Consider the following 25,198-nt stretch of genomic DNA (forward strand, 5'->3'; position numbering starts at 1 on the left):
AGATTTGCAGCATAGAACCTGACGTCAGTCAGAAAGCGAATGTTGCACGCAGCTGTCACTGGGTAAAAGTAGAGAAATTGTCTTTTCATAATACTAGAATTCATAAAGTTTGGCCGGGGAAGGGTAGCCCTTGATGAGAAGGGGAGGAGAGGGTTGTGGGTTCCAAGGAGAGGGTTGTGTGTTTTCTTGCTAAAGCAAACATATGGTTGACAGAACACTTGAGCATTCAGGCAAAACTTTTGCAAGTATTTTTTGTGGTATCTTTCTAATTTTGAGGATCTGCACCAGACAGAATAGCTGTTACTGTATTAAATATCTGGGTGACTTATTTTTTTCATTGTACATTCCCATTTCACTAATTTGATATCCTTCTATGCTAAGGTCACCCACCTAGTGGACAAAGGGAAGGTGGCAGATGTAGTTGTTCTGGATTTCAGTAAGGCTTTTGGTACTGTCCCTCCAGCATCCTTCTGGACAAGTTGTCCATCTGTGGGATGAGCAGGTAGACAGTGCGCTGGGTGAAGAACTGGCTGAACGCAAGGCACAAAGGGTTGCAGTGAGGGGGGCTACATGTGGCTGGCAACTGGTCACCAGTGGTGTTCCTCAGGGCTCAATTCTGAGGCCAGTGCTGTTCAATATCTTTATCAATGATCTGGAGGCAGGAGTTGAAGCACCCTTAGCAAGTTTGCTGATGATACTGAACTGGGAGCTGCTGCTGACTCTCCTGAGGAACAGGAGGCCTTGCAGAGGGAGATAAATAGGTTGGAGAGTTGGGCCATCATCAGTGGCATGAAATTGAACAAGAACAGATGCTGGATCTTCATCCGTGCCATAGACAGTGGGATTGAGTGTACCCTCAGCAAGTCTGCAGATGACACCAAGTTGAGTGGTGCGGTTGACACACCTGAGGAACAGGATGGCATCCAGAGGGACTTGGACAAGCTCAAGAAGTGGGTCCAGGTGAACCTCATGAGGTTCAACAAAGCCAAGTGCAAGGTCCTGCACTGAGGTCAGGGCAATCCCCAGTATCAATACAGGCTGGGGGATGGAGGGATTGAGAGCAGCCCTGCAGAGAAGGACTTGGGAGTGCTGGTGAACAAAAAGCTGGACATGAGCCAGCAATGTGTTCGCAGCCCAGAAAGCCAGCCGTATTTTGGGATGCATGAAAAGCAGTGTGGCCAGCAGGTTGAGCAAGGGGTCTCACCTGAAGTACCATGTTCCACTCTGGAGTCTTCAGCACAAGAAGGTTATGGATCTGTTGGCGTGAGTCCAGAGGAGGGCCATGAAAATGACAGAGGGCTGGAGCACCTCCCCTGTGAGGACAGGCTGAGAGAGCTGGGGTTGTTCAGCCTGGAGAAGAGGAGGCTCTGGGGAGACCTTATTGCAACCTTCCAGCAGGAAAGATGGGGAGGGACTCTTTATCAGGCCCTGTTCTGATAGGACAAGGGGTAATGGTTTTAAACTAAAGGCGAGCAGATTTAGACTAGATATAAGGAAGAAATTTTTGACAATGAGAGTGGTGAAACACTGGCACAGGCTGCCCAGAGAGGTGGTAGATGCCCCATCCCTGGAAACACTCATCGTCAGGTTGGACGGGGCTCTGAGCAACCTGATCCAGCTAAAGATGTCCCTGCTTATGGCAGGGGGGTGGACTAGATGGCCTTTAAAGGTCCCTTCCAACCCAAACTATTCTGTGGTTCTGCATCTGGGACAGAGTAATGCTGGTCACAAGTATAAATTGGGAGAGGAGTGGCTGGAGAGCAGCCCTGCAGAAAGGGATCTGGGTGTGCTGGCTGGCAGCTGGCTCAGTGTGAGGCAGCAGTGTGCCCTGGCAGCCAAGAGGGCAAACCACATCCTGGGTGCAGCAAACACAGCATAACCAGCCAGTCAAGAGGGGTGATTATCCCACTGTATTCAGTGTTGTGCAGCCTCACCTTGAGGTTCTGGACTCCACAATTTAAGGATGTGAAGGTCCATTCAAGAGGACCAGAGGGCAACAAAGCTGGTGAAGTGGTTGTAAGGAACGTCCTGTGAGGAGTGGCTGAGGACACTGGATTTGTACAGTTTGGAGAGAAGGAGGCTGAGGGGTGACCTCATTGCTCTCTACAGCTTCCTGACACATGGGGATGGCTCAAAGCTGTGTCCGTCAGAGGAGATTCAGACTTGACATGAGTAAACATTTCTTTACCGAGAGGGTGGTCAAACCCTGGAACAGGCTTCCTAGAGAGGTGATTAATGCCCCATGCCTGTCAATGTTTAAAAGGCATTTGGACAGTGCCCTTAATACCATGTTTTAACTTTTGGTCAGCCTGGAAGTGGTCAGGCAGTTGGACTTCGATGGTTGTTGTAGGTGCCTTCCAACTCAACTATTCTGATTCCAGTTCTATTCTGTTTACATTTAAAAAGAGCAGTGGACCATCCTTCACTCAAAATGAGTTGTGAACTTATACTACCTTTTTCTCAAGGTTTCAAAATGAGTATAATAATATTTGGAAAGAAGTACTTTTATTCACTTTATAGATTGTACAGCATGAATTTTATTACCAAGAGTTGGGAGATACTGTGAAATTAAAGCTGCATTGTAAACACAGTTTCCTCTGGGTACTAATTTAAATAATGGCATGCATCCTAAGTCTGATTCTTCTGATCCTTAAGACTACAGATGGAGCCTTTGGTAAATCTTGTAGCCTTCTAGGGTCTTGTTTCACAGTTCAGTTAAGTCAGTATGTACAGTGCTTTCTGTTAAAAATAAACTCTTGTCTGTGAAAATGCTTTGACAAGGAAAGTCAAACCAGTACTTTGAAGTGCATCTAATGCAAATCTCAAACATTGGAATGTATTTTGATGGATGAGACTATTTTTAAATTATTTTACCTTTTTTCTTTTTTTTTAAGTGTAACTTCAAAGGAGGAAAATGTAGAAAAAATGAAACCCAGAAGCCTGTATAATTAGCTGCTTAACACTTTAAATGTTAAATTAATAGATTAAGCCAGTAAAAAAATATCACAATGTGGGCAGAGGAGAGGAAAAGATGGGAGCATATTATAGTAACATGAGTTATTTTGATTATAGTAACATGAATTATTTTGTCTGGAAAGTTAACTGCCAAATTTTGAAATAGAATTCAGGCAGACTTTGGCTACTTCGGTAGCTTTTTGGATTTCAGAACTGGTTTTCTGGTGATTTCCCTCTGCAAGCTAAATTCTTTCAACACTTCCAAGTAATTTTCACTGGGTGCTGAGACTGATGGGAGGTTTATAGTTCTGTAACTTTTTTCATCAGTAAATGCTGTGGTAATTTGGGTGGGTACAAGGATAAATTGATTGCTGCTTCCCTTTCAAAGATGGAATCGCAGCATCCACCTGTCCAGAAACTCGTGACACCAAAGGCAATCTCTCTGTCAGTGAGTCGGACTCAGTATTTTAAACCATCTCTGACTCCAGCTACTGATTCCAGCAAAATTCACCAGAGGGTAGATATAAAGCACAAAGTAAGTAAATTTTCTGGTCCTTATCTGCTTGCTTTTTACAAGCTTGGAACGTCTCTAACCAATTATTCTACTAAGGTGCTCTTTCTTGGCAAAGAGTACCGATAGCATGTTTGAGGTAAGCATTAAGACAGTGGGAATCATTGTGGAGGAGATACTTCGAGGTTTTATGGATTTAGTTGTACTTTTGGAACAGTAAGTGGCTGGTGGTTATTTTCAGAATGTGATGATGCGCTATTGGGTTGGGCTGTCCTCAGTGAAATTATATTAAAATACAGAAACAACTTTTTCCTTTTCGTATGCTTCTGTACACAAAGCTGTTGCTGATGGAACATGCTGATGTTGTGTATAAACTCTTTCAGGTGAGCTCCGGGCTCCCAGTGAGATTTCTGACAATTACCCATTCTGATCACTTTGGAGCAGATAAACTTTCCTTAAAACAAGATTGGCATCTCTTTCAGAAAAAAAAACCACCCATGGTTCCAGTATCAATCTGAATGTAAAAATGACCAGCTGTTAAATCTATGGGCTTTTTAGGCCTGAGATCAAAGTGGATAGTCACAGTCAGGGAACAAGCTTAAGTGGGTCAGGTATATTAGTAGTATAAATAAAAAGACCCAACACAAAATGTGTGGTTGTTTATCTTTGTTTGTGTGTATTTTATAAGTACATTCAGATAAATCTTGAAATCAAACTTAACTTGCAGGTCATGAGAGAGAAGAGTTTTCCTGCAGAACAGCAAGTAAAACCATCTGAAAGGTATGACAAATCTATTAATGTAAAACACTTGAAAAAAGCAAGTGCTGTCCTTTGTCACTGCAGCCTGCATGCCTGTCATCTTTTGGGAGGGCAGTAACAGTTCCAGTCAAGGGAATGGAAAATACTGTGAAAAAATTGTATTAGGAGAGATTTTAACCATTTATGCATCTTGATGTTCATTAGGGGAGTAGTTATTAGTTGCAGCTAATTATTTAATTGCTTCAAGTCTGAAAGCTTTATCTTAAAGGAATTATTCTTTCTGAAAGGTTCTGTATAAGGTGCAGTGGCTTACAGTTCAGGAATGTATTTCATTTTTAGTTTGTTTTTTTTAAAAAAAAAAAGCAAAAATCTGGAGGAAGATCGGGATTTTTTTCAGCGTTCCTTTCATAGTGACTTTCACTTGTCTGCTCTGTGAGTTTGCATGAAAAACAGGAGCCCTTTAGAATCATCTGAGGCCAAATACCAACTTGTCTCAAACCCACAAAATTCTAGGAGAGTTAGAAGTTGTATTTCTTCTTGAGATTGTCTTGCGTTACACTGCTTGCTTGGTTTAGGTAGAATGACTTCACCTCCAGGTAATACTGATGGCTCTCCCTTCTGGGCAACAAGTCTTTTGGGTAATGCTTGAATTGAAGACACTTTGCATTCAAAGGATACCTTTTTTTGAGGATTCTTCCTTTCAAAGAGCAGTGGCAGGGAATTGTATTTTGTTGTCTCTGTGTTCATCTTCCAAGCAATTCTAATGTTGCCTTGGGCATTCTTTGGCTTGCAAAAAGAACCCAAACCAGCCCTTAGTTTTGGCATCTAATAGTTTGACTTCACAGCAACCACCTTTTCAGGGGTGTAAGAGATTTGCTTTAAGGTTTTGGCATAGGTGCAAACAGATGTTAATTTTTAATTGTGGGGTTTCAAATTGTTCTAAATTTTCTTTGGTAGAACTCCTTTCTTCTCCAGTAGAAGGGAGATCCAGAAAACTGATACTGCTTTTTATTTGGTTTGCAAGTTTTACTGCTATGTTCTACTTTTGTTTGCAGAGTAGATGGTCCTTTTTTAAAAATTCTTTTGTAAAGCCAGTCTCTGTTGGGTTTTAAGTTCTGTTGCACGAACACACCACTGATATGGGGCAGCTAGCAAGTGTCCCTTTGTGCAGATAACCTGTAGTACTTTGGTACATCTCTGTTCAGCCTACCGAAGGCTGTTTAGTTTTTAAACCTGCGTCAGAACTGTGGATTGGACTTACTTACTTGAAGACAGAAAACTGTCTTTGCCCCTTAGAAGCTGACAGGTGTTAACAGAAAAGAGGAATATGGGCTATTATAGACAGGCTATAATTGCCTGAATAAAGCTCTATTTTGACGTAAGATATTTTCCGGAATTTGAATTGATTGTCAGTTTGGGTTAGAGAAAAGTTTGAGCATATGGCCTTAAGGATCTGGCTTCATCTCAGTGGTTACAGTGCTAAGCAGACTGTTTGCAAGTATCTGACAAGTTTAGACCAATTCTTTTCCTCAGTCTTCTGGAAACTTGACCTGATGTCTTCCAGTGTGATCAAATGTACTTTTGTAATGACTGACTGGCTGGCTGCAGGATAAGCTTTTATATGGTAATTTTTTCCAAGGATAATTCATTTTGATGCCATAGTGCTTTTTATTGTTGTTATTCCCTAGTTTGCTTCTGTTTTGAGGTGTGGTGTGGGTTTTTTGGGTTGGTTGGTTTGTTTGTTTTGAGGTTTTTGTTTGTTTGTTTGTTTTTCTTTTCCCTTACCACTTCAACTGGGATATCTTTCTGATTTGGATCTAGGCTTTTGTAGTGAACAGAGAAATGCCTTTGTATGCCTTACAAAAGGGATCTGTATTTATGTCTGAAAAGACTTCTGGAATGTTGGCACACCCAAACACCTCTGCTGCTTCTGCTGATGGTCCCAGGAAAGCCAGAGCCGCTTCTGAAGCGTTTGCAGTATTATCTTGCCACACAAGTTTAAGCCTCTCTATTCCCTAAGAGCTGTTGGCAGCATTTCACGTGCACATGCACACACATGCATGCGTGCGTGCTGTTGTGCGTGCGTGTCGTCGTGTCCCGTCCGTCCGTCTCCCCCCCCCGTATATTTTCAATTGTTCTTTTATATCCCTGCAAAGATACATGCTCATCACAAAATCAGAGAACCAGCAGTTAAAATTTCTACTAAATAGTGGAAATAGTAATAAGTAGACTATTAAAACGGAACATTAGAAAATAACAATCTGAATCAGTTCTTCTATGTCAGGTCTTCTGGCTTAGTCATCATTCCTTTATGGATGTTGTGACTGTTTCTTATGTATGCCCTTCTCATTGCTGCTCTTATTAATGCAGGTTTTGCTGTTTAGAATATCAGATATTTATCAGCATTTAGCAACTTGTGGAACATTTTTTTCTGATTCTGATTAGAAGGTGTCAGTTCTAGGACTAATAGTGGCTAGTCCTTTGAAACAGTTAGTTGAAAAGTTGATTTTTTTTTTTTTTAATTATTTTTCCTTTTCTTTCTCCCCACCCCACCACCTTCCTCAACCTATGTATTGTTATTCTGTGCCAGCAATTTGACCTACCCCAAATTCAGTACTCCTGCATCCAACGGTCTGTCTTCAGGAGGAGGAGTGGGTGGTGGTGGCAAGATGAGAAGGGAAAGAGGAATACACTATATATCAAAACCTGGACAAGAACAACAGGTAAGGGGCTCTGAGGTTAATTGCTGTCACTGAGATTACTTCAGTAACTCACCAAGTATGCCAGTTTTATTGCCTCATAGTAATTTATAATGATGCCACTTCAGTTTTGTGGGGGTTTTGCTGTGGGTTTTGAGGCAGGATCCAATTTATCTGTTTAAGTGCCTCAACCTTGTGGTTTTTTTTATTTTTGAAATTTTTAGTCATATTATTTTGGAGATGCTTCATACTATAAAGTTTCTCATCAGCAGTTAAATGCATGAATTTTGGTGGAGGTTTGTAGAGTTTTTATTTCTAAAAATTCCTTTAGGAATGATGTTTGAAACAAGTGCTAAGTAAGTAAAAAAAGTTTATTTAATTTGTTATTTCATATTTAAGTCATGTAGAAAGAGTCTGAAGCAGAAGACAGTGTTCTTCTGCATGTCTGCTAAGGATCATTCACAATTTTTGGCACTTAATCAAACTCATTGTGAGAGGGTTTTTTTCTTGTTTTAATGGGAAAAGACCATTTAACAAGGCTATGGTTGTGATTATCCTGAGGATTATTTTTCTGATTATGTAAGCTGCCTGCTACTGGATCTTAAATATTAAAAAGAAAAAAACCCCAAAACAACAACAACAAAAAAAGAGTAAGTACTGGAGAATGTTTCTATAATACAAATGGTCTGAATATCAAGGTCCAATAGACTCTTCAAATCAAAACTGTGAAAGATGTAAGTTGTAGGATATGTTAAATTTCTGTAGTAGCAGCTTATATCTTGGTTTAATAACTTCTGGGTAGATCTTGGTACTTCTGTGCAAGTTGTGATTAGGTTGGCTATTTCCATTTAAACCCTAACTAATCAAATCTTGGTAATCATAGTTTAAAAGGAAAGGATAAGACCAGACTTTTTAAGGTAGACTGGTTTCTGAGTTTTAAATTTGCATCCTCATACCCGATATGGACTAGATTTACCAGAATATGATCATCTCTGCTGCTAGTCAGGCTTTTTTTTTTTGACGTTTTGTGCTTTGGTTTGGTGGTTTTGGTGCTCTAAGGAACCCACATACTTCTTTAAACATTATCTTTTTCCAAGTTCACTGCACTTCCCTGTTGCAAGGGACCTTAAAGACCATCTAGTTCCAGCCCACCCTGCCATGGGCAGGGACACCTCCCACTAGACCAGGTTGCTCCAAGCCCCATCCAGCCTGGCCTTGGACACTGCCAGGGAGGGGGCAGCCACAGCTGCTCTGGGCAACCTGTGCCAGTGCCTCGCCACCCTTTAATAACTGAAGTACAGAAAACAAAACTAAATCTGATCTGTGCCTCTCTCTGTTCTGCACAGGTAACAATTTTGAGCTAACTTTCAGTATTTTTTCTGGACAGGTGATGACTGTAGTATTGCATGGAAACAGTCCTGCCATAGATTAAAATGATGTGGCAGACAGAGGTGGGGAGGCTAGGATTCCTTTTGAAAACTTGCTTTGTCTTCATCTATAGATCTCTCTGTTGTATTTAACTTTGTTAAGAAGTGAAGGGTGGGACAGAGTAGGAAGGTAGTATGTCTTGTAAAAGAGAAAAGCTAAAATTTACAACTTCTTTAAAGAAATAGAAAAATTATAATTTATAACAATTAAAATTTACACCTAGGAAGTGGAAGAACCAGTACTACCGAAAGTTCCCCTACCCATCAGTACTGCAACACTGCCTTCGTTCAACTTTAGTTTTCTTGCCAGTAGTACTGTCTCATCGTCACCAAGCACTGTTTCAACAGCAGCAATGAACAAGGTAAATTTTTGTTGTGTATTGTGAACGCTTTTTCAAGATGAATATACATCTGCTGTTTTGCATCTTAACTTCTTCCGTGGTGCTCATGAAACTAACTAAAATTATTTTATGGCGTGTTGAATAAATCAGGATTATGTTCTGATTTGGAGGTGAGGGGAGGCATAAAGTTTGCCATCTTATGCTTTGCAAACTTCTGTCTAGTTAACATAACTGTAGAACTGCTTCAAATGCTGTGGAGATTCTGTTGGGATTGTATGCCAGGTTAAATCATTAAATTAGAGGTAGCATTAATGGTCATATAAGCCTAGTGTAGAATATGAGCCTGGGGTGCAGTAATTGGAATATTACTGCAGTAAAATAAGCGTTCATCTGTTCCAGAGTACTTGAAATATTTTTGTGTATTTTGAAGCAGATACCTTGTTTAACATGTTGAGTTATGCGCTGAAGCTCTGACTACAGTTGAGCTGAGTTAGTTTAAGGTTCTTAAGCTGCCTGGTCTGCTTTTCCGTGCATTTAATATATTTAGATCGAAGTAGCATCTCAGTTTTTTCTCTTGATTTATGGGATTTGGTTTTGCTGATACTGCACTATATGCTCACTTGCAAGCTTCATTTTCTTTTATTGGACTCTTATCTGTGGGTTAGAAATAAATACCAAACATCAGCTTTCCCAGCCTCACTGCAGAACGTCTGTTAGACAGTGAATCCAGGTAGCTGTTACTGTTTCGCCAGGGTGTTTTTCTTTTAGATACAAACCTTAATTCTTTTGAAAATACAGGTACAACCAGCGAGTAATGTTGGCAGTCCTGTGTTCAGATTTTCATCTCCAATTGTGAAATCTACTGAGGCGGAAGTGCTACCTCCGTTGTCTGTAAGTAAAATAAATAATGCTCAACCTTTTCTCAGGGCTTTAGTAGAATGTTGCAGAATAATAAAGGAGAATTGGCCCTGATAATGGGGAAAACAAGTATATAGGTTTCTGGCTTATAATTTGTCATCCAACATGTATACTAAAAGTTTGAAGACTGGATTTCAGGTAATTATTTGTATGTGAAACTTGATTAAAGTTTCTTTTGTTTCAGAATCTGAAAAATCTCTCTTTTTTCATAGCAGATTGGGTTTACATTTAGTGTTCCTGTTGTAAAATCAGCAGAGCTTTCTGGATCCAGTGATACACCAGTGACATCCTTACATACTCTAGGTAACAGACATTTTAGCATTTCAGATCTGAAGTGCTGATTTTCTTTTTTTTGTATATTAAATAGTAAATCTGTCCTTTTTGAGCATATTAGCAATTCCAGGCAAAGTGTGTTTTCAGTGACAGATCTGCTTTTAACCAAATTGTAATTAGAAACTGTTGTAACCAAGGCAGGATTTTGACGATGCTTATGTAAGAAGCATCAAACTTGTAAAGTCTTATTTCTAGCAAACGTGAACATATTTTAAGTGGATTTTTTTGTGACAAGGTTTGGGTTTTTTTATTCGTTTTTAAAGATACCGCCACTGTAAACAGCACCAGCAATAAGAAGAAGAAAAAAGAAGAATGTGATGGCCCCTCCAAACCTGCGCAGGTCTTAAAGGAAGGAAGTGTGTTAGACATTCTAAAAAGCCCTGGTGAGATAATAAACGCCTTTTAAAAAGATATTGCAAAAAATCCACTAGCATATAACTGCATTGATTTTTAAAAAATGCACCACAAGGCTAACAAAAATGCCACTTGACACAGTTATGCAATATTATCTAGAAACACAAACCCAGGAGAGCATTACGTTAAACGCTGCATCTGTTAGGGTTGATCACCCCTTCTATTCTAAGTGGCTTTTTGCTGGAAGGAAAACTGCAACTTCAAACCAGATGCATTGCTTCTCCTTTATGTGTTAGGATGTAATTGTAAATGAAGTATAAAGAGAATTAGTCAAATAATCAGTGTTTCATTTTAAATAAATTAGATTTATAGAATTGGAAAGGAAATGGTTGTAAAATGCTTTACAAATATTCCTCTCCCTCCTTCACTATTAAGAATAGTAAAGACAGTTTCATCCTAAGGGTGTTTCAAAAGCTGCAAATCTTTTGACCTTAAATGATAACCGTTACCATGCATTCAAATGTAAATTTTAAGTAGAAGTGGCCTGTTCAAAAACCTTTTTCTAATTTTTATTTGCAAGTAATTGCAGTTGTTTTCAACTGTTTAATAAAGTGTGTATGTGTAGATGATATTTTTTTGTATTAAGGAAAAGGACTTTATTGAATTTGATCTTTTCCCATAAGCCTTCAGTTGCATCAGGACTATTTTTTTATGAAGTGACAAATATATACAGTTGTTAAGAAGACAGCACCTTTTTGTATTGGAAAGAGCTGAGAGAAAATACACTGCGTTTGTTTAAGGGAAGACCTATGAGTGAAGTGACGATTTTCTTTATCAGTTTAAGAGAAGCAGGTTCTAAATCCACATTGTACAAAGACTTCTTTAATAGTGTCAAAGACACTATTAAAAAAAGCACCCCAAAACAACAACAACATAATAAACAAAAAAAGCTCTTAGCTTTACAAGTAACCTGTGGTGCTTTTTAAGATGCACTGCCATAGCATATTTTAGTGTTTCATATTGGTGGTTCTTGTTTTCTGTTAAAATTGGCACCTTTAAATAAGGAATTGAGCTGTGTCCAGTGCATTTTGAACAAAGATTATAGATAGCAATTATTCTGTTTTCTTCATTTTTATTACTTAATACTCGATATCTGTGGGGAAATACCATGTGGACTGCTGCTCCAAGTACCAAGTGCTGCACAGCTACTAAAGTAACTGAGAGCCACCTACTATGGCAGAAATAGCCTTAGAAATTTGATTCGACTGGGCATGGTGTCTTAAAATGAAATTGGATTATTTCTAGAACATGACGGATAGTCGGCTTTCAGTACTGTTTGTTCGCACTTCTATCTGCCAGTGAAGGTTTGTATTTAAAACTGTCCTGGAAATTAAGAGTTAAATCAAGCTTTAAATAAATGTTCTGTTATGTTGCAGTGCAGCATATGAAATTTAATCCCTTTAGATAAAATTTCCAGGGACTTCCTCTTGCAGTTAGTCAGAATGTATAGTTGTAACCATTGGCACTTGGTTTAAATTTATGCCACCTACTATTATAAGTAAGTGACTTACGTGTAATGAAGGTGCTGCTTTATCTGAAATCTCTTCCTGTTTATTTTTTTATAGGCTTTATGTCTGTGAAAACACACTCCTCTACAACTGCACAGCCTGTTACAAGCACAGTGGTCTACACAAGGCCAGCAATAAGTAGTTTTTCTGCGAGTAAAGACACTTCTAAACAAGTGTCCTCATTTTGGCAGTCTGACACACATGACCCATGTTCGCAAAACAAAACCACAGATGGCAAATGTGTAACATGTGAAGCTGCTAAAGTGTCAACAGTTGAGAGTACAAAACAGATGATAAGCTCAAATCAATGTGTCGCCTCTAAGGCAGCAGTCCCTGCTGCAGGGATGTTGGGCTTTGAAGACAAATTTAAACCGTCACCCAACACGTGGGATTGTGATACCTGTCTGGTACAGAACAAAACGGAAGCTACAAAATGTATAGCGTGTGAGACACCAAAGCCTGGAACAGGAGTAATGCCTGCTCTGACATTGCCAGTGGTCACAGACAGCTCGGTGACAGTGACATCCTCCTCCAGCAGCACTGACACAACAGCCACTCTGGGGTTTGGAGACAAATTTAAGAAGCCAAAAGGCTCTTGGGACTGTGCGGTGTGCCTTGTATCAAATAAGGCAGAAGACTGCAAATGTGTGGCTTGTCAGTCCGAGAAACCAGGTGTGTTCTTCTCTGTTCTGTTGTTTCAATCTTGGCCTCTGTGCATTCTTTACAGAATAAAATACATTGCATAGAAAAGATATTTTTCAGCAACATGGCTGTGTGCCAGACAGGATGGATTAGTGCCTGTCTGCAGGAATGGTTACAGGAGCTCTTGAGGTCTCAGGCTCGATTCCAGCCTGTCACATGAATTGAACTGACTGTGAAACACATTAGTGCAGGGCTGAATTGAAGCAAATATACCCTGCTTTGTAGCTGGTGAGGAACGATTACTAAACTGGGTGCCGTAACTTAAAACCCAGTTACTCATTTTCATTGGGGAAAAACGTGAACTCCACAGAAAGAGTAAAAAATTACATGGTGGTTTTTTGGTTTTGTTTTTTTTCTTTTTCAAAACATAAGTAGAAGCAGTACTTGCAGAACATGGCTAAAAATGTCCCCACTCAGCATTTGTATGTCATTGAGCAGAGGTATGAAGCCAGATTTCAAGGCAGTGTAGTCTTCAGCTACTCATCTTCAGCTAAACCAAATGTGTACGTTCAGCTATGCCTGTGAAGGCCAGTGGTAGCCTTCCAGAACATGGGTGACCTTGTTCTGGAGGGTCAGAGTCCTTCCAGACCCTGGTGAGGTGGACGCCGCCTTCAGTGCAGTGATGGGTTGTTTCCCATTGTATGTGATTGTAATTGATTGTGAGTGTGGCGATTTTATTGTTTTTAAAGCACAAATAATTAGTTTAGTGTTAACTTTTGTTAAACATAATTTTAATACACTATTACATCAAATTAATACACTATTATGTCAAAAAACACCTTCGCAAATGTATCTGGGAGCGCTGTGGGAGTGATTCTAAGATGGACTAGATTTGTGCTTTTGTAATCATCCTGTGCAGTAAGAGTGGAATTTCTTCAGATAAGACCATGCATTTCAGAGGGAGCGTATTCTCTTGGACTTTTCAGCCTCAGAGTGATCAACTGGCCCTTTATTTGAGACTTTAGCCATTGCAAGGAGGAAGTTTGGAAATGTGAGGGGTGCTGTGACCATCATGGTGCAGTGAGTAGCACAGTTAATACTACATCTGTGAAGCGGACGAGTGAGGCAAGTAAAATGAGAGGATAAAAATTCTCTGTGGAAGAGGAGACCCATTCCTGTCCTTACTGTTTTGAATTTGAGACGTTACCTTCCACCTCTCTCTTAAATGCCCCCCTCAGTGGTTTAAAGCTGTAGGTGAACATGACAAATACATGATGCTTTTGTGCCTTCTGGATGTCGTCCACTTCAGTCCTCGCACTTACAGAGCTGAAGTTTTCTGTTGAGGTGCAGCATCAAGTGTCATCTCTTCCTTTATAGGGGAGAAAAATCAGAAGGCAAGCGTCTTTTGGGCCTCTTTGTGGAGGTTTCTGCTGCTGTTGAAGACAGTGTAGCTTATGTAGGGAACACAGAGTTGTGGGTTTGGAAGTTTTCAATTCCTCTCTGGGTTTTTTTGGTCATGATGCAGGTTTAAACATGTCTGTCTTTAGGATTTGGTGATGAATCTTTCTGGTAAATTCTCAGCCTCACATCACATGACGGTGATCATTAACTTGAGTGGTTCTAACTTTGACTGTGGGTTACTTGTGTCACCAGAAATTCTTTTCGTTTTAGTTGAATGCAGTACCTGTAATTTACATCTGCAGTTGGCTGTGTTGCTGTATTGTATGAACTGCAGTTGCTGTTTAAATGTCATTAGTTCAGTTTGTGCTTAAAATCATACATAGATTATAAAGAAGAATCTAGGTGTGTCTATCGTTTACAGTCTCAGATTGAGTTTGACTGAAATTAACTTGTAGTTTGATGTTTTTTTACTGTTACACTTGTCCACTTTGTAATTTAGTGAGTATTTAAGAGTTCACATTCACTTTATCATTTAAGTAGGATGATTAACTGTCTTGCTGTTTCTCAGGGAGTTCAGTGCCTGTGACCAGCAGCAGTGTTTCTGCATTTTCTGCTGCTTCTGGAGGATTTCTGGATTTAGACAAATTCAAGAAGCCTGAAGGAAGCTGGGATTGTGAAGTCTGCTTGGTCCAAAACAAAGCAGAAGCCACGAAATGTGTAGCCTGTGAAAGTGCAAAGCCAGGCACCAAAGCAGAGCCCAAAGGTAATACTTGACGAGAAACACAAGGGTGTGCATTCTGCAATTTATTTTTTCTTTAGGTTTGTCCTTTTTTTTTTTTTTTTTTTTTTTTTTTTTTAAGTACAACTCTTTTTCCTTTGAGGTATGGCAAAATCATTCATTTTTCCTCTAGGAATATTACTTAAGTAAGGTAATGTGCCTATGTTTCCACACCCTTTCCCCAGAAAAAAATTATGCTTTTTAGAGAAAAGCTTGTGTTAATGGCATAGTTGTTCTTTACAAGCCTTATGTGTTGTTCATTTGGAGTTTAGGCTAAAGCATGATGTTTCAAAGAAGTTAGCAATACACTTGTCAAAACCAGGTGGTGGACAGAAGAGTGTCGTTGTTGAAAGGTGTACGTAGAGAGGAAGTGTAGAGTTCTCTTACTTGTTTTGTGGTTTGGTCTGTTGGTTTGGTTGTTTGCCCTTTTTTGGTTTTTTTTGTTTTTTTTTTTAACTCTGGGAAGATCAGGGCTAGAATCTCAGCCACGTAGCTGAAGCCTACGTGTATTACATCATATATTGCAACTGAACATTATTCCTTATTTCTGCAGGTTTTGGTACTGCTACTGTGTCCACAAGTGCTGCAATGCCTTCATTTACATTTGGGGTCCAGTCGTCCTCCTCTGAGTCTTCTCATACGTTAAGTAGCACAGGAAATTTTAAATTTGGAGAACAAGGGTGCTTCAAGTTCGGCATTGCATCTGAATCTGCATCGTCCAGCACTGTGACCGGGGGATTTAAGTTTCCTGCTAGTTCAGGGGACATCAAATTTGGAGTTTCTTCCTCAGACTCTAAATCAGAAGACAGTAAAAAAGAAGGTAAAAGTAACAGTTTTACTTTTGGACTTCCATCTACAAGCAGTCAGGCTCCTTCAACTTTTCAGTTTGGGACAGCGAGCCTGGGACAGCAGGAAAAGAAAGAGGAACCAGTTTTGGGAGGCTTTGGTTTTGGCACGACTTCCACTTCTTCCGTAGCTACCAATGAGAATAAAACCGGAGTCAGTGGCTTCACTTTTGGAACCGTGGCAGAAAAGGAGGTAGTGTCACCTGCTCTTGCATTTAAAAAGTCAGATGAGAAAAAGGACGAAACTCTTTCGACAAAGGGAGGCTTCTCTTTTGGCAGTGTAGAGTCTGCACCTGCCTCACAGTTCATCTTGGGAAGGACAGAAGAGAAACAGGACTCTGTGACTTCTGCCGCTCCATTAGCGTTTGGAAAGAAAGCTGACACTGAAGAGTTAAAGGCACAACCCATCTTTTCAGCTGGGACGGCTGAGCATACCAAAGAGGAGAGCACAGCAAAACCTATATTCAATTTTAGTTTCGTTAAACCATCGGAGAAGGAAAGTGAGCAGGCAAAACAGTCTTTTGCATTTGGGGCACAAACCAGTACTTCAGGTAAATAGAACATCTTTTTTCTTGACTTGTCTGCTCGTGTGCATCAAATAATACCTCTGAAGCCATACTGGACAAAATCTATGGGATTTGTTATATATCTTGCATTTTAGCCTTCGAAAAGGCTTAATTACTACCTGCAGCCTGTCTTTAGTTCTGGTTGGTGGTGTGTAAGCAACATGTAGCAAGTCCTTATGCAAAAAAATCACCACACCTTAAAGAAAGAACCTGTATTGCTGCTGGTCTGAACACAGAAGTTGTATTGTCTCAGTGGTAGCAGCACAGCTGGTGACAAAACCTGTGGTATGGTGCAGATAGAGGCCTCAAACCAGCATTGTTTTTCATAGTGAAAGGGGATGAGAGAGGGAATACCTTATCCCCGTGTACTTGCAGCTATGCTGCAGGCTGTACCGCTGTTTCTGCACTGCTGCAAAGGTGTGAAAATCACTTCATAGATACTGTGCGGTTTTGTATTCCTTTAATTTGCGGGAAGTCTGCAGTGGAGGATTAAAGTTCTTTGGTGGTGATCATGGTGTGGGAAAATTCTGGTAGTTGAAATTCCATTTGTATGTCTTAGCAACTGTGTTTTAGAGAACAGATTTGGTTTCTAACTTCTGAAGTGATATGGAAAAGGACATCAGTAACTAACCCTGAATAAAGGCAATACATAGGGTTATACTGGTTTTAATCACAGTATTCTTGCAGTTGAACTGCTACTGAACAGACAGGTTTTTGGAGGTTTGTGGACTTGGGGGAGGGGAGACAGGGGCGGGGAGGGTTGAGGTTGGGTTTGGTTTGTTTGTTGTTTTTTTTTTTTCCCCCTGCCAGGTAAAGTTCTGGAGTTAGGTTTAGTCATGGACATTTGATGAAGCACCTTGTGCAAAAAGGAAATTTTAAGAAGTGTTCTGAAGAATGGTACAGTCCCTTAAAATGGTATAGATGAAAAGGGACCATTAACTGCTGGAAAAAAAGATAGTGGGAAATTGAAAACAAGATCACAAATTAATAATGAGAATGAGAGCAGCAGCTTAGGGAAAGCTGGATAATGACATGACTTTGAGACAGCTCTTTTTAAGTGTGTAAAACTGCACTCTGTAACAGTGGTCTTAATGGAGGGTTGTTCTCTGCTGCCTGTAAAAGCAGGTCTTGCAGGTGCTTAAGTACAATGAACTGAAGCTTGGGAGAGTTAGGCTGGAGCATGGTAAGCTTCACCTGACTTTATTAAAGCTGAGGCACGGGGCTGTATTTTCAGACAAGCTACAAATGAAGCTGTATCGCTGTGTTTTTCAATACTCCATTGGGCAAAGCCCTAAAACTGTTCCAGGTGATTGATGTTATTCTTCTAAAAACATCTGAAATAATACACTTTTGTTTGAAGAGTTCAGAAGTACTGGTTAATACTGTTTGGGGTAATAATAGCCAGTAGTTGGTGTTTGTAACTCATGAAGCCTAGAATGCAGTGGTGTAATTGTTCTTCAAAATTCTTTCATTCCTTTAATTGTGGATGGCAGCAATTGGCACATTAAGTCTGGATCTTATGTAAGTGACAGTAGCAGGAGTGGTAGTTGAGGTGCCATTCAGGACTGCTCTTTGAACAGTGATTGAGACAGGAGTCTACTTGTGTGCTTCGCTTGGCATTTCTGTGGTGGTTTACGTACGGTTCCTCCTTTCAGACCCAGGAGCAGCAAAGCCATCCTTCAGCTTCTTGAGCTCTAGTTCCTCCAGCACAGTCGTACCCACCACTTCAACCAACAGCAGCAGTGTGTTTGGCAGCGCCATCTCCTCCTCAAATCCTCAGCCGGTTCCTGCTCCCTTTGTGTTTGGTCAACCCAGCAACACTGTGAGCAGCTCTGTTTTTGGCAATTCTGCAGAATCTACAGCATCTCAGTCATTTGGCTTCTCTCAAGAAAACAAACCAGCAACCACATCTTCCAGCACTGGCACGGCTCTTGCTTCATTTCTCTTTGGTTCGGGTGCCAGCAGTACCAATGCATCAAATTCAGGATTTACCTTTGGAGCCACAACCACATCCAGTTCAACAGGTACATTTTAAATAGATGCTCTTCTCATTTCTACTGTTACATAGGGGACCAAGGAAATACTGTTTCATGACTTCTGCTTTGGAGAATGTGCAGGCCAAATGCATGGAAGTAGAGAAAAATGCTCAGTATGTATAGTCAAAGAGTATAAATTTGGGCTCAGTTTTTTGCAGACAGTCTGGGAAAGAAAGTTTAGGAATGAACTGGCAGCAACGTTACTGTATGCAAAGCACAACTCTTCACTGGATTTCAGTTTGCACAGGAGCTTTTCACCATGAGAACGATCGCATCTTTCTTCTGTCAGACCAGTGCTTACAGTTACAAGTCAGTGAATTACAACTTTCCTGATTTTTCTCGCCCATACCTAAAACTCTCAACTGTTGTAAATAATGTCAAGATTTGCAAAATCCTTCCTTCACAAGCACAGATAAACACAGTACCTCTCCATGCAATTGCTGCTGTTGAAGGAATGGTTTCTAATAAGCATTATGGCTAGGGTTTTGTTAATTTTCTAGCAATTTAGAGAAGACTGAGATAAGAATCTATAAAGTTTCTTCACATTTTACGTTCATTACCCCACTGCATGAATTTAGCAGTATGACACAAGACTAAACCTGCCAAATCATTTGTATTCCTGCTAGCCTAGCAGTGTGTTGGAAATAAGATTGAACCTGTGAGAAAGAGACTTCATCTACTTGAACTGATTGCTTACCCTTGTCATTCACAGAAGTTAAAATTTACACACTTTCTTGTTTATCAGAAACGAGAGAAAACAGTCCTAAATTAGACCAACCAGCAGATCAATTTAACTTGCTTACAAATCAGTAACTTTCAATGCCATTTCGTTAGTAGGCAATGCCATATTTCAAACATCTTCATGAAGGTTTGTTTTTTTTCATGTAGAAGCCTGTATTAACTTTTACCGTGTATCTGTTCATCTTCTTGGAAAGAAAACCAGTCAGCCATTCCAGGATATGGTGCAATGGAGGGTATTCTCTGTTGCAGGAAGGCTGCTTAAATTGCATTAATAGCGCTGTTTAAAATGTCCCCTTTTGCGTAGCAGATCTGCTGTGTGTGTTCAGAATCACTGTTCAGTCACGTGTTTTCGTTTTGTTATTTCTGCTGGCCATGCAGAGCCGAAGCAGCTAAACAAATGAGCTGTTGACGTTATGTAGAGAATTACTCAGCTAATTCGAGGTTTTGGGTACAGAGAGATCACTGCCAGCTTGATTTGACCTCTGGAAGTTGTTAATGGTAAACACTTGGGCGGGGGGGGTGGTGCAGTTGCTACCAAGAAGGATTCATGTTCTGATCCTAACAAATTGGGAGCTGTGTTTTGCATGTTTGAAAAATACAATTTGAATAAATATTCTCTGTGTGAGTAAATACAAATTCAAATGTACTATTTGTGGAAATCTGTATCTAGAATGTGAACGTTAACGCAGTAATCTGAGTCTAGGCAGCCAGTGCGTTTGAGATTTAATTTTGTCTGACGCGTGAACATGGGGGTTCTCATATTGCTTACAAGAAAAGGTGCAATTCTTGTTGTGGCTGTAGTATATGTTTTATATACTCACACAATTAGTTTGAAATTGAGTATTCAGCTACCAGACTTGGGAAACATGGGGCCTTGGAACCTTTGGTTTTTTGTAGATTCGTTCCTGGGAGCGGGGGGGGGGGAGAGCTTGCCATATCCTGACGTTTCTCTTCTGTTCCCGAGGGTCGTCCTCTTCGTTTCTGTTTGGCTCTGGGCCTCCGGCGCCTGCTGCTGGCCCAGCGTTTGGTGAGATGCTGGTGGCTGGCTGGCGCCAGAGCCAAGGGTCCAGCCAGCCGGGCGTGCCAAGTTTCGGATCGCTGTCGACAACGTTGTTTTCAGCTGGAGCTCAGCCCTCTGCTCCTGCCTTCGGCTCGGTGACGAGCAGCACTCAGCCCTCTGTGTTCGGCCAGCAACCGACCCAGCAGCCAGGGTTTGGCTCTGGTACCCCCAGTGCTGGTGAGTGCCAACCATCCCCTTCCCTTTCAGTCTCAAAGATTATATTTTATTTTATTTTTCATGAAGTGCACCTTGAGTAATATGGAGAAAGACAACTTCTGCCTTACACACGCATTTGAATGTAAGAATTACCCTCCGTAAAAATAATGGGTACAGAGTCAAGCCATTTGTGCCTCACTCCTGACTGCGAAGGATGTGCCGTAGATACGCCAGCTTCACAGTGAGGCTTCTCCGCAGGAGACTTGGCAGACACGGTGTTTGCAACCCTACCACTAAATATTGGGGTTTATTTTCTTGAGAAATCTAGCGATTAAAAGGAAGTGTTGAAAACCGTGGAGTATTCACTGGTAAGCGTGTACAAACCAGAACAGCAGAAGCACTGCAAAATGATTGGTTTTGGATTTGTTGAGAGAAATTCTCAGTCATCTGACTTCGTTAACAGGCTTTGGCAATTTATTTGGATTGGGGGCTTTGTTGAGTAAGAACACGGTCAGAATTATTTTTAAGCGTTTATTAAATAAAATTCTTTTTACCAATAAAATACTGTGGGAAGGGGGCAGAGAATGATCCTTATAATTTAAGTGTAAGAAAGACCTGTTCCACACTAGCAATTGTTAAAAAATGAAAACACACTGCCGGAACGTACTATTTGGTATCACCACGTCAAGTACTTAAAGGGAAAAGCCTCCCTTTTCCCCTCTCGGGAGTTTAACAAAATATCCTCCATTAAAAGTAAGTGGCGTTTTTGTACTAATCAGTGGATTACTTGGCACACCACGTTACTCAGTCAGTCCTTCATTGATCAGGTAGCACTTTAAAGCTAAAAATCTCCCTGGATTGTCTGTATTGCTTATCAGTTACTTTGATGGTAGGAATTTTTTTTATTTTTATTTTTTAAGATGAGGTGCTGTGTTAGCACATGAAACGGAGTCCCCAGATCGACTGCCTAAACACAAGATCATTTACTTAAATATAAACCTACATGATTCAAGACTTAATTTAAGACTTTATTAATGAACTTCAGTATGCACAGGTATAAACTTAATGGTGGTAAAGAAGTTAGCAAACAATTCATTGTCAGTGTGCCAGCAGTGTTACTTGAAGAATCTCTTTAAGATTCTGTTAAAGTGAATGAATTCTTCTACGTGCTGTTCCTGTAGTAATCTGGCAGAGCTGGTGCGCCCCCATCCGCCAACTTTGTCATCTTGAATGACCAGTAAAAAAAATTCATTAAAGATAGTGGGAAGAACATGAGGATTTTGCTGGAAAGGGTGAGCTCAAATTTCAACTTTCTGACTCCCTTCTGCTTCCACCCCATCTTCCCAGGTTCCGTGTTCCAGTTTGGAAGTAATACTTCTAACTTCAACTTCCCAAATAACCCAGGAGTATTTACTTTTGGTGCAAATCCTCCTGCACCAGCGGCACCGACACAGCCTTCTGGCTCTTCAGGATTTTCGTTCAGCCAGCCTCCAGCATTTACAGTGGGGTAAGAGACCGTACTGGAATTTCGTGTGAGCTTCGGGTAGTATCAGTGGACAGTGTGTTCAGCCTCTCCTGCTGTTAAAGGATGAGGTGTTGAGATGAACCTTGGAATCTGAAACTAAATTGGGCATCCTTCCTTGTGTTAGCCTGGCTGTCCAACGTGGCCACGCTATCTTTAAAGGAGCCTCGCTGTCAGAAATGCCACACACATCAACCTATGTGAAAGGGTCTTGGTCTTGAGAGGTAAAATCCCTATCTAGACATTATGCTGCTACTTACCTTCTGAATAACAGAGATTTAATTGCTTTTGGTTTTGGGAACCCTCTTCCTCCTGTTCATCGTATGCCATTTGTTGCCAGCTGCTAACTAGCGAGACAAGACTATGAAATGGTTGCGCTGGAATATCTGCTCAGTGCTGCTATTGAATGTTCAGTTAAGCTGTCCTAAACTCTGAACTACTAATTTCTTTTGATAGGACAAATGGGAAAAATGTTTTCTCTGCCTCTGGACCTTCAGTTTCTGGCCGGAAGATAAAGACTGCAGTTAGACGTAGAAAATAACCGCCCGATCAGTAAAGCAACTTGTGAAGCCGCTGCTACCCTGCATTGTTCAGTTGTTGGGATCATACCTCGTGCTGGGTTAGCTGAAGTCAGATCTGCCTAAAGGAATAAAAACCTCTGCTGCCCTTTCCTTCCCTCCCCCCCCGTTAGTTTTGTTGGTAACGAGTAAGGGTTGGCAACAGGGCCATCCTCAAGCAAAACTATTTTAGACTCCAGCAAGTTACTTCTTTCACTGACTCGGCATGGTCTGGCTGTAGCCGTGAGTAGAGCCTGCACAGTGAATGGCTTGTACAATACCTCCTCATCTGCACCACTATGTGCGCTCATCTGCGTTTACTGACGCCTCGAAATTGTAATTATATCAGCGAGGGATGCTGTATAGAGTAGAGAATGTTGATAACGAATGATTTCTATGCTGAGTTTGTGCTGGTGTATGTGTGAAGTGAGTGAGTTTGGGTGTATCGTGCACTAAAATTTTCTGATAGAGGAAGACTGATTACAGGATGATCCATGCTAAGGACTTGTTAGATCTGTAGTTCTTCATTTAATAATTATATGCTATTTCTATATTTTCATTCTTACAGCCCTTTATCACCTGTCTCGCCTTTGTTATTTTATTATGAAACATGTAAATACAACTTTGTTTCTCTATGTACTTTTTTGGCATAACAAATCTGTGAAATTGAAATTTTAATTTTGTGTGTTACAGCCATTTTTGTTTAGTATTGTCTCAGATTTTATGTAAATCCCATTATTCAAAGTTGCCTAAATCCATTTAGAAAATCTTTAAAATTGGGAATTCTTAAAGTAAGTTTATTGGCTTTTCTGATCCATTTTTGTTTGGACCAAAAACCAGTATTGTACAAAGTATTAAGTATATATTTTTATATTTACTGAAATGGACTGTGGTGACTTTGGATAATAAGGAAAAGTTTAATATTAAAGCCATGTTTATTACAGTATAATTAACATGTTAAACCATGGGATAAATGCCATCAATAAAAACTATGAAATACTGTCTGGCAGTTTTAGCTCTCCCTGAAGGCAGCTGCAGCTGTGTGAAATGATGTGCTCAACCTGCACGATGTCATCTGCCTTCTCTTTTTGACAGTGGCACAGATGCTGATTTTGGAGGATCTTAAATTAGTTACAGGTTCCCTGTTAGGAAGGAGAGTTTTATCGTGGACTTAAGCTCAGAGCCTCGGTTGTCTGGCTGCAATGGTTGCAGTTAATCTTGACAGAGCTATTAAAACCAAAAAGCTAGGGTTAAAAAATGTTCCCCACCATTCTAACTGCAGAGAAGAAAGTACACCCAATTGTAAATGAGTAGTTTGGTTTTCTTCCACTGCTGTGGCAGCTGGAGGAATTTCTCAGAGAACAGACCTTACTCTAGTAAAATGAAAGGAAATGCTCGCGTTTGGCTGGAGCCCACAGCAGAACTCCTACTAAGCAACAGCGACTGCTTAGGGTTAAGCTCCGCCTCTCACAACAGCCGGAACTGAAAGGACCTGCACAATTGCATAAGCTTTGAGTGTCTTCAGTGGCATCACTGGGTTTTTTTGCTGGCACTTCTGCCCCTCACCCCCTGCCCTTCAGCACCCATACAGCTACAGCTGTTACGAAATACTTTCCTAACCATGAACTAGGCTTGACAGGAGGGCAGAGACTAACTTCTGCTGTCACAGGAGTCTTACATGGGAAGAGCTCCAATCACTAGTCCTATAAATAGAAAACATTCACCAACTAGACTTTAAAACCACACACGTAAGCTGCTATTGAGACAGTCACATCTAGCCACTGTAGCAGGATTGTAAGCAACTCTATTTCCAGGTGTCTAAATCTGAAAAATGCCACAAATTTCTTTATTTCTTTAGCTCTATCACCTGCCAAGTACTCATCCTACAACCAGAAAAAAGCTGCCTCTTCACTGCACCTTGCATAAGAGACAAACTAAAAGCTCATGTTGAGAACAGCAGAACGTGCACAGACGTCCATGGCCAGGCTCTGCGTTCCTGAACTGTAATTTTCTTTACCTGCTGTGAAGGGGCGGTATTTTTCTACAGGGTAAGAGATACTTTCCCTTATACCTGAACTGGTAGCAATGAAAGTTTCAGCCAACAGCATTGCTTTCCCCTTCCTCCCTCCCATCTCGAGTCCTAGTTTCTAGGTCACTGCTACAGTAAATAGAACAAAGTTCTTTTTCTGTTCATGGGGAACCTGTAAATAGGCACCACTCACCCTAGAAGGGACTTTAGTTACTCCTGACAGCTTTAGCTTCCCCCAGGCCAGGCCTGAACGCTGAAGTCAGTTCCTTGAAAGCCCAGCTAAGTGGTATTTCTTAAGTTCTGTTTCAGCAAAACATTTTCACTTCAAGTGGTCTAACCGCCTCAGAAGGTGCGTTATTCAGGCCTACTTATTGCCAGTTACTACTTGGGCATTTTTAGTTCAGTGATGCACATCAGTAAAATTGCTCTAATGCTAACAGTACATTAAAGATACCAAAGTCTGTCTTTTTAGTAAGAAATTATTAATGTAAAACAACAGGGTGAGGAGGTTGGTACAGATAGACTTTCTGATTATGTAAAGGCTTTACAATCAGGTTTCTAGCAGAGACGATTGTTTTGTTTGGTTGGTTTTTTGTTTACTTTAGACATATGTAGAAGCCGCTATCTAAAAAGGCAACAACTTCATTCTGGACCAGAAACCAATGGGAAAATGTTGTTCTCCCACTATTAAGCTGTGGATTGGGTCCCCAGATACTGTAAATGAAGATCAGAATGCATACACAGAATGTTCTGTTTATAGAAGGGAAAACAGCACCTGTCAAACTAAAATACGGCAGAATATTAAGGCATTACTGATTAAGTTATTTCACATGAACATGAGAGATAACCAAGCTCTCCGATGTTTCTATTGTCCACCAAAACACTGTCCAAAACTGAAGGTAGGGTGAGGACTTCAGCCAGAGGGGCACGTTACGCCTAAGGGAGGGACACACAGAAACAGGGCTCTAGAATTCCAAACTCTTACTCCAGTTGTAAGAAA

General features: G+C 40.6%; 1 protein-coding gene across 3 annotated transcripts in view; it reads left to right on the forward strand.

Annotated features, from left to right (window-relative positions):
• Positions 1-23,173, forward strand: part of NUP153 (nucleoporin 153) — a 46,435-nt gene extending 23,262 nt beyond the window's left edge. For 2 of the 3 annotated variants that reach the window (XM_086469493.1, XM_086469494.1), the window contains exons 9-22: positions 3,344-3,490; positions 4,194-4,246; positions 6,816-6,948; positions 8,576-8,713; positions 9,491-9,583; positions 9,823-9,913; positions 10,207-10,326; positions 11,923-12,537; positions 14,477-14,671; positions 15,240-16,082; positions 17,753-18,121; positions 19,839-20,111; positions 21,438-21,597; positions 22,069-23,173. In XM_086469493.1, coding sequence (XP_086325619.1) covers positions 3,344-3,490; positions 4,194-4,246; positions 6,816-6,948; positions 8,576-8,713; positions 9,491-9,583; positions 9,823-9,913; positions 10,207-10,326; positions 11,923-12,537; positions 14,477-14,671; positions 15,240-16,082; positions 17,753-18,121; positions 19,839-20,111; positions 21,438-21,597; positions 22,069-22,153 — 3,315 coding nt within the window. In that variant the 3' untranslated portion in view covers positions 22,154-23,173. Of the gene's footprint in view, positions 1-3,343; positions 3,491-4,193; positions 4,247-6,815; positions 6,956-8,575; positions 8,714-9,490; positions 9,584-9,822; positions 9,914-10,206; positions 10,327-11,922; positions 12,538-14,476; positions 14,672-15,239; positions 16,083-17,752; positions 18,122-19,838; positions 20,112-21,437; positions 21,598-22,068 lie in introns of all 3 variants that reach the window. The other variant, XM_086469495.1, reaches the window with a different exon arrangement.
• Positions 23,174-25,198: the final 2,025 nt, after the last annotated feature.

The sequence above is a fragment of the Leptosomus discolor genome, chromosome 8, assembly GCF_034619465.1.
Source record: "Leptosomus discolor isolate bLepDis1 chromosome 8, bLepDis1.hap2, whole genome shotgun sequence".
Taxonomy (NCBI): Eukaryota; Metazoa; Chordata; class Aves; order Leptosomiformes; family Leptosomidae; genus Leptosomus; species Leptosomus discolor.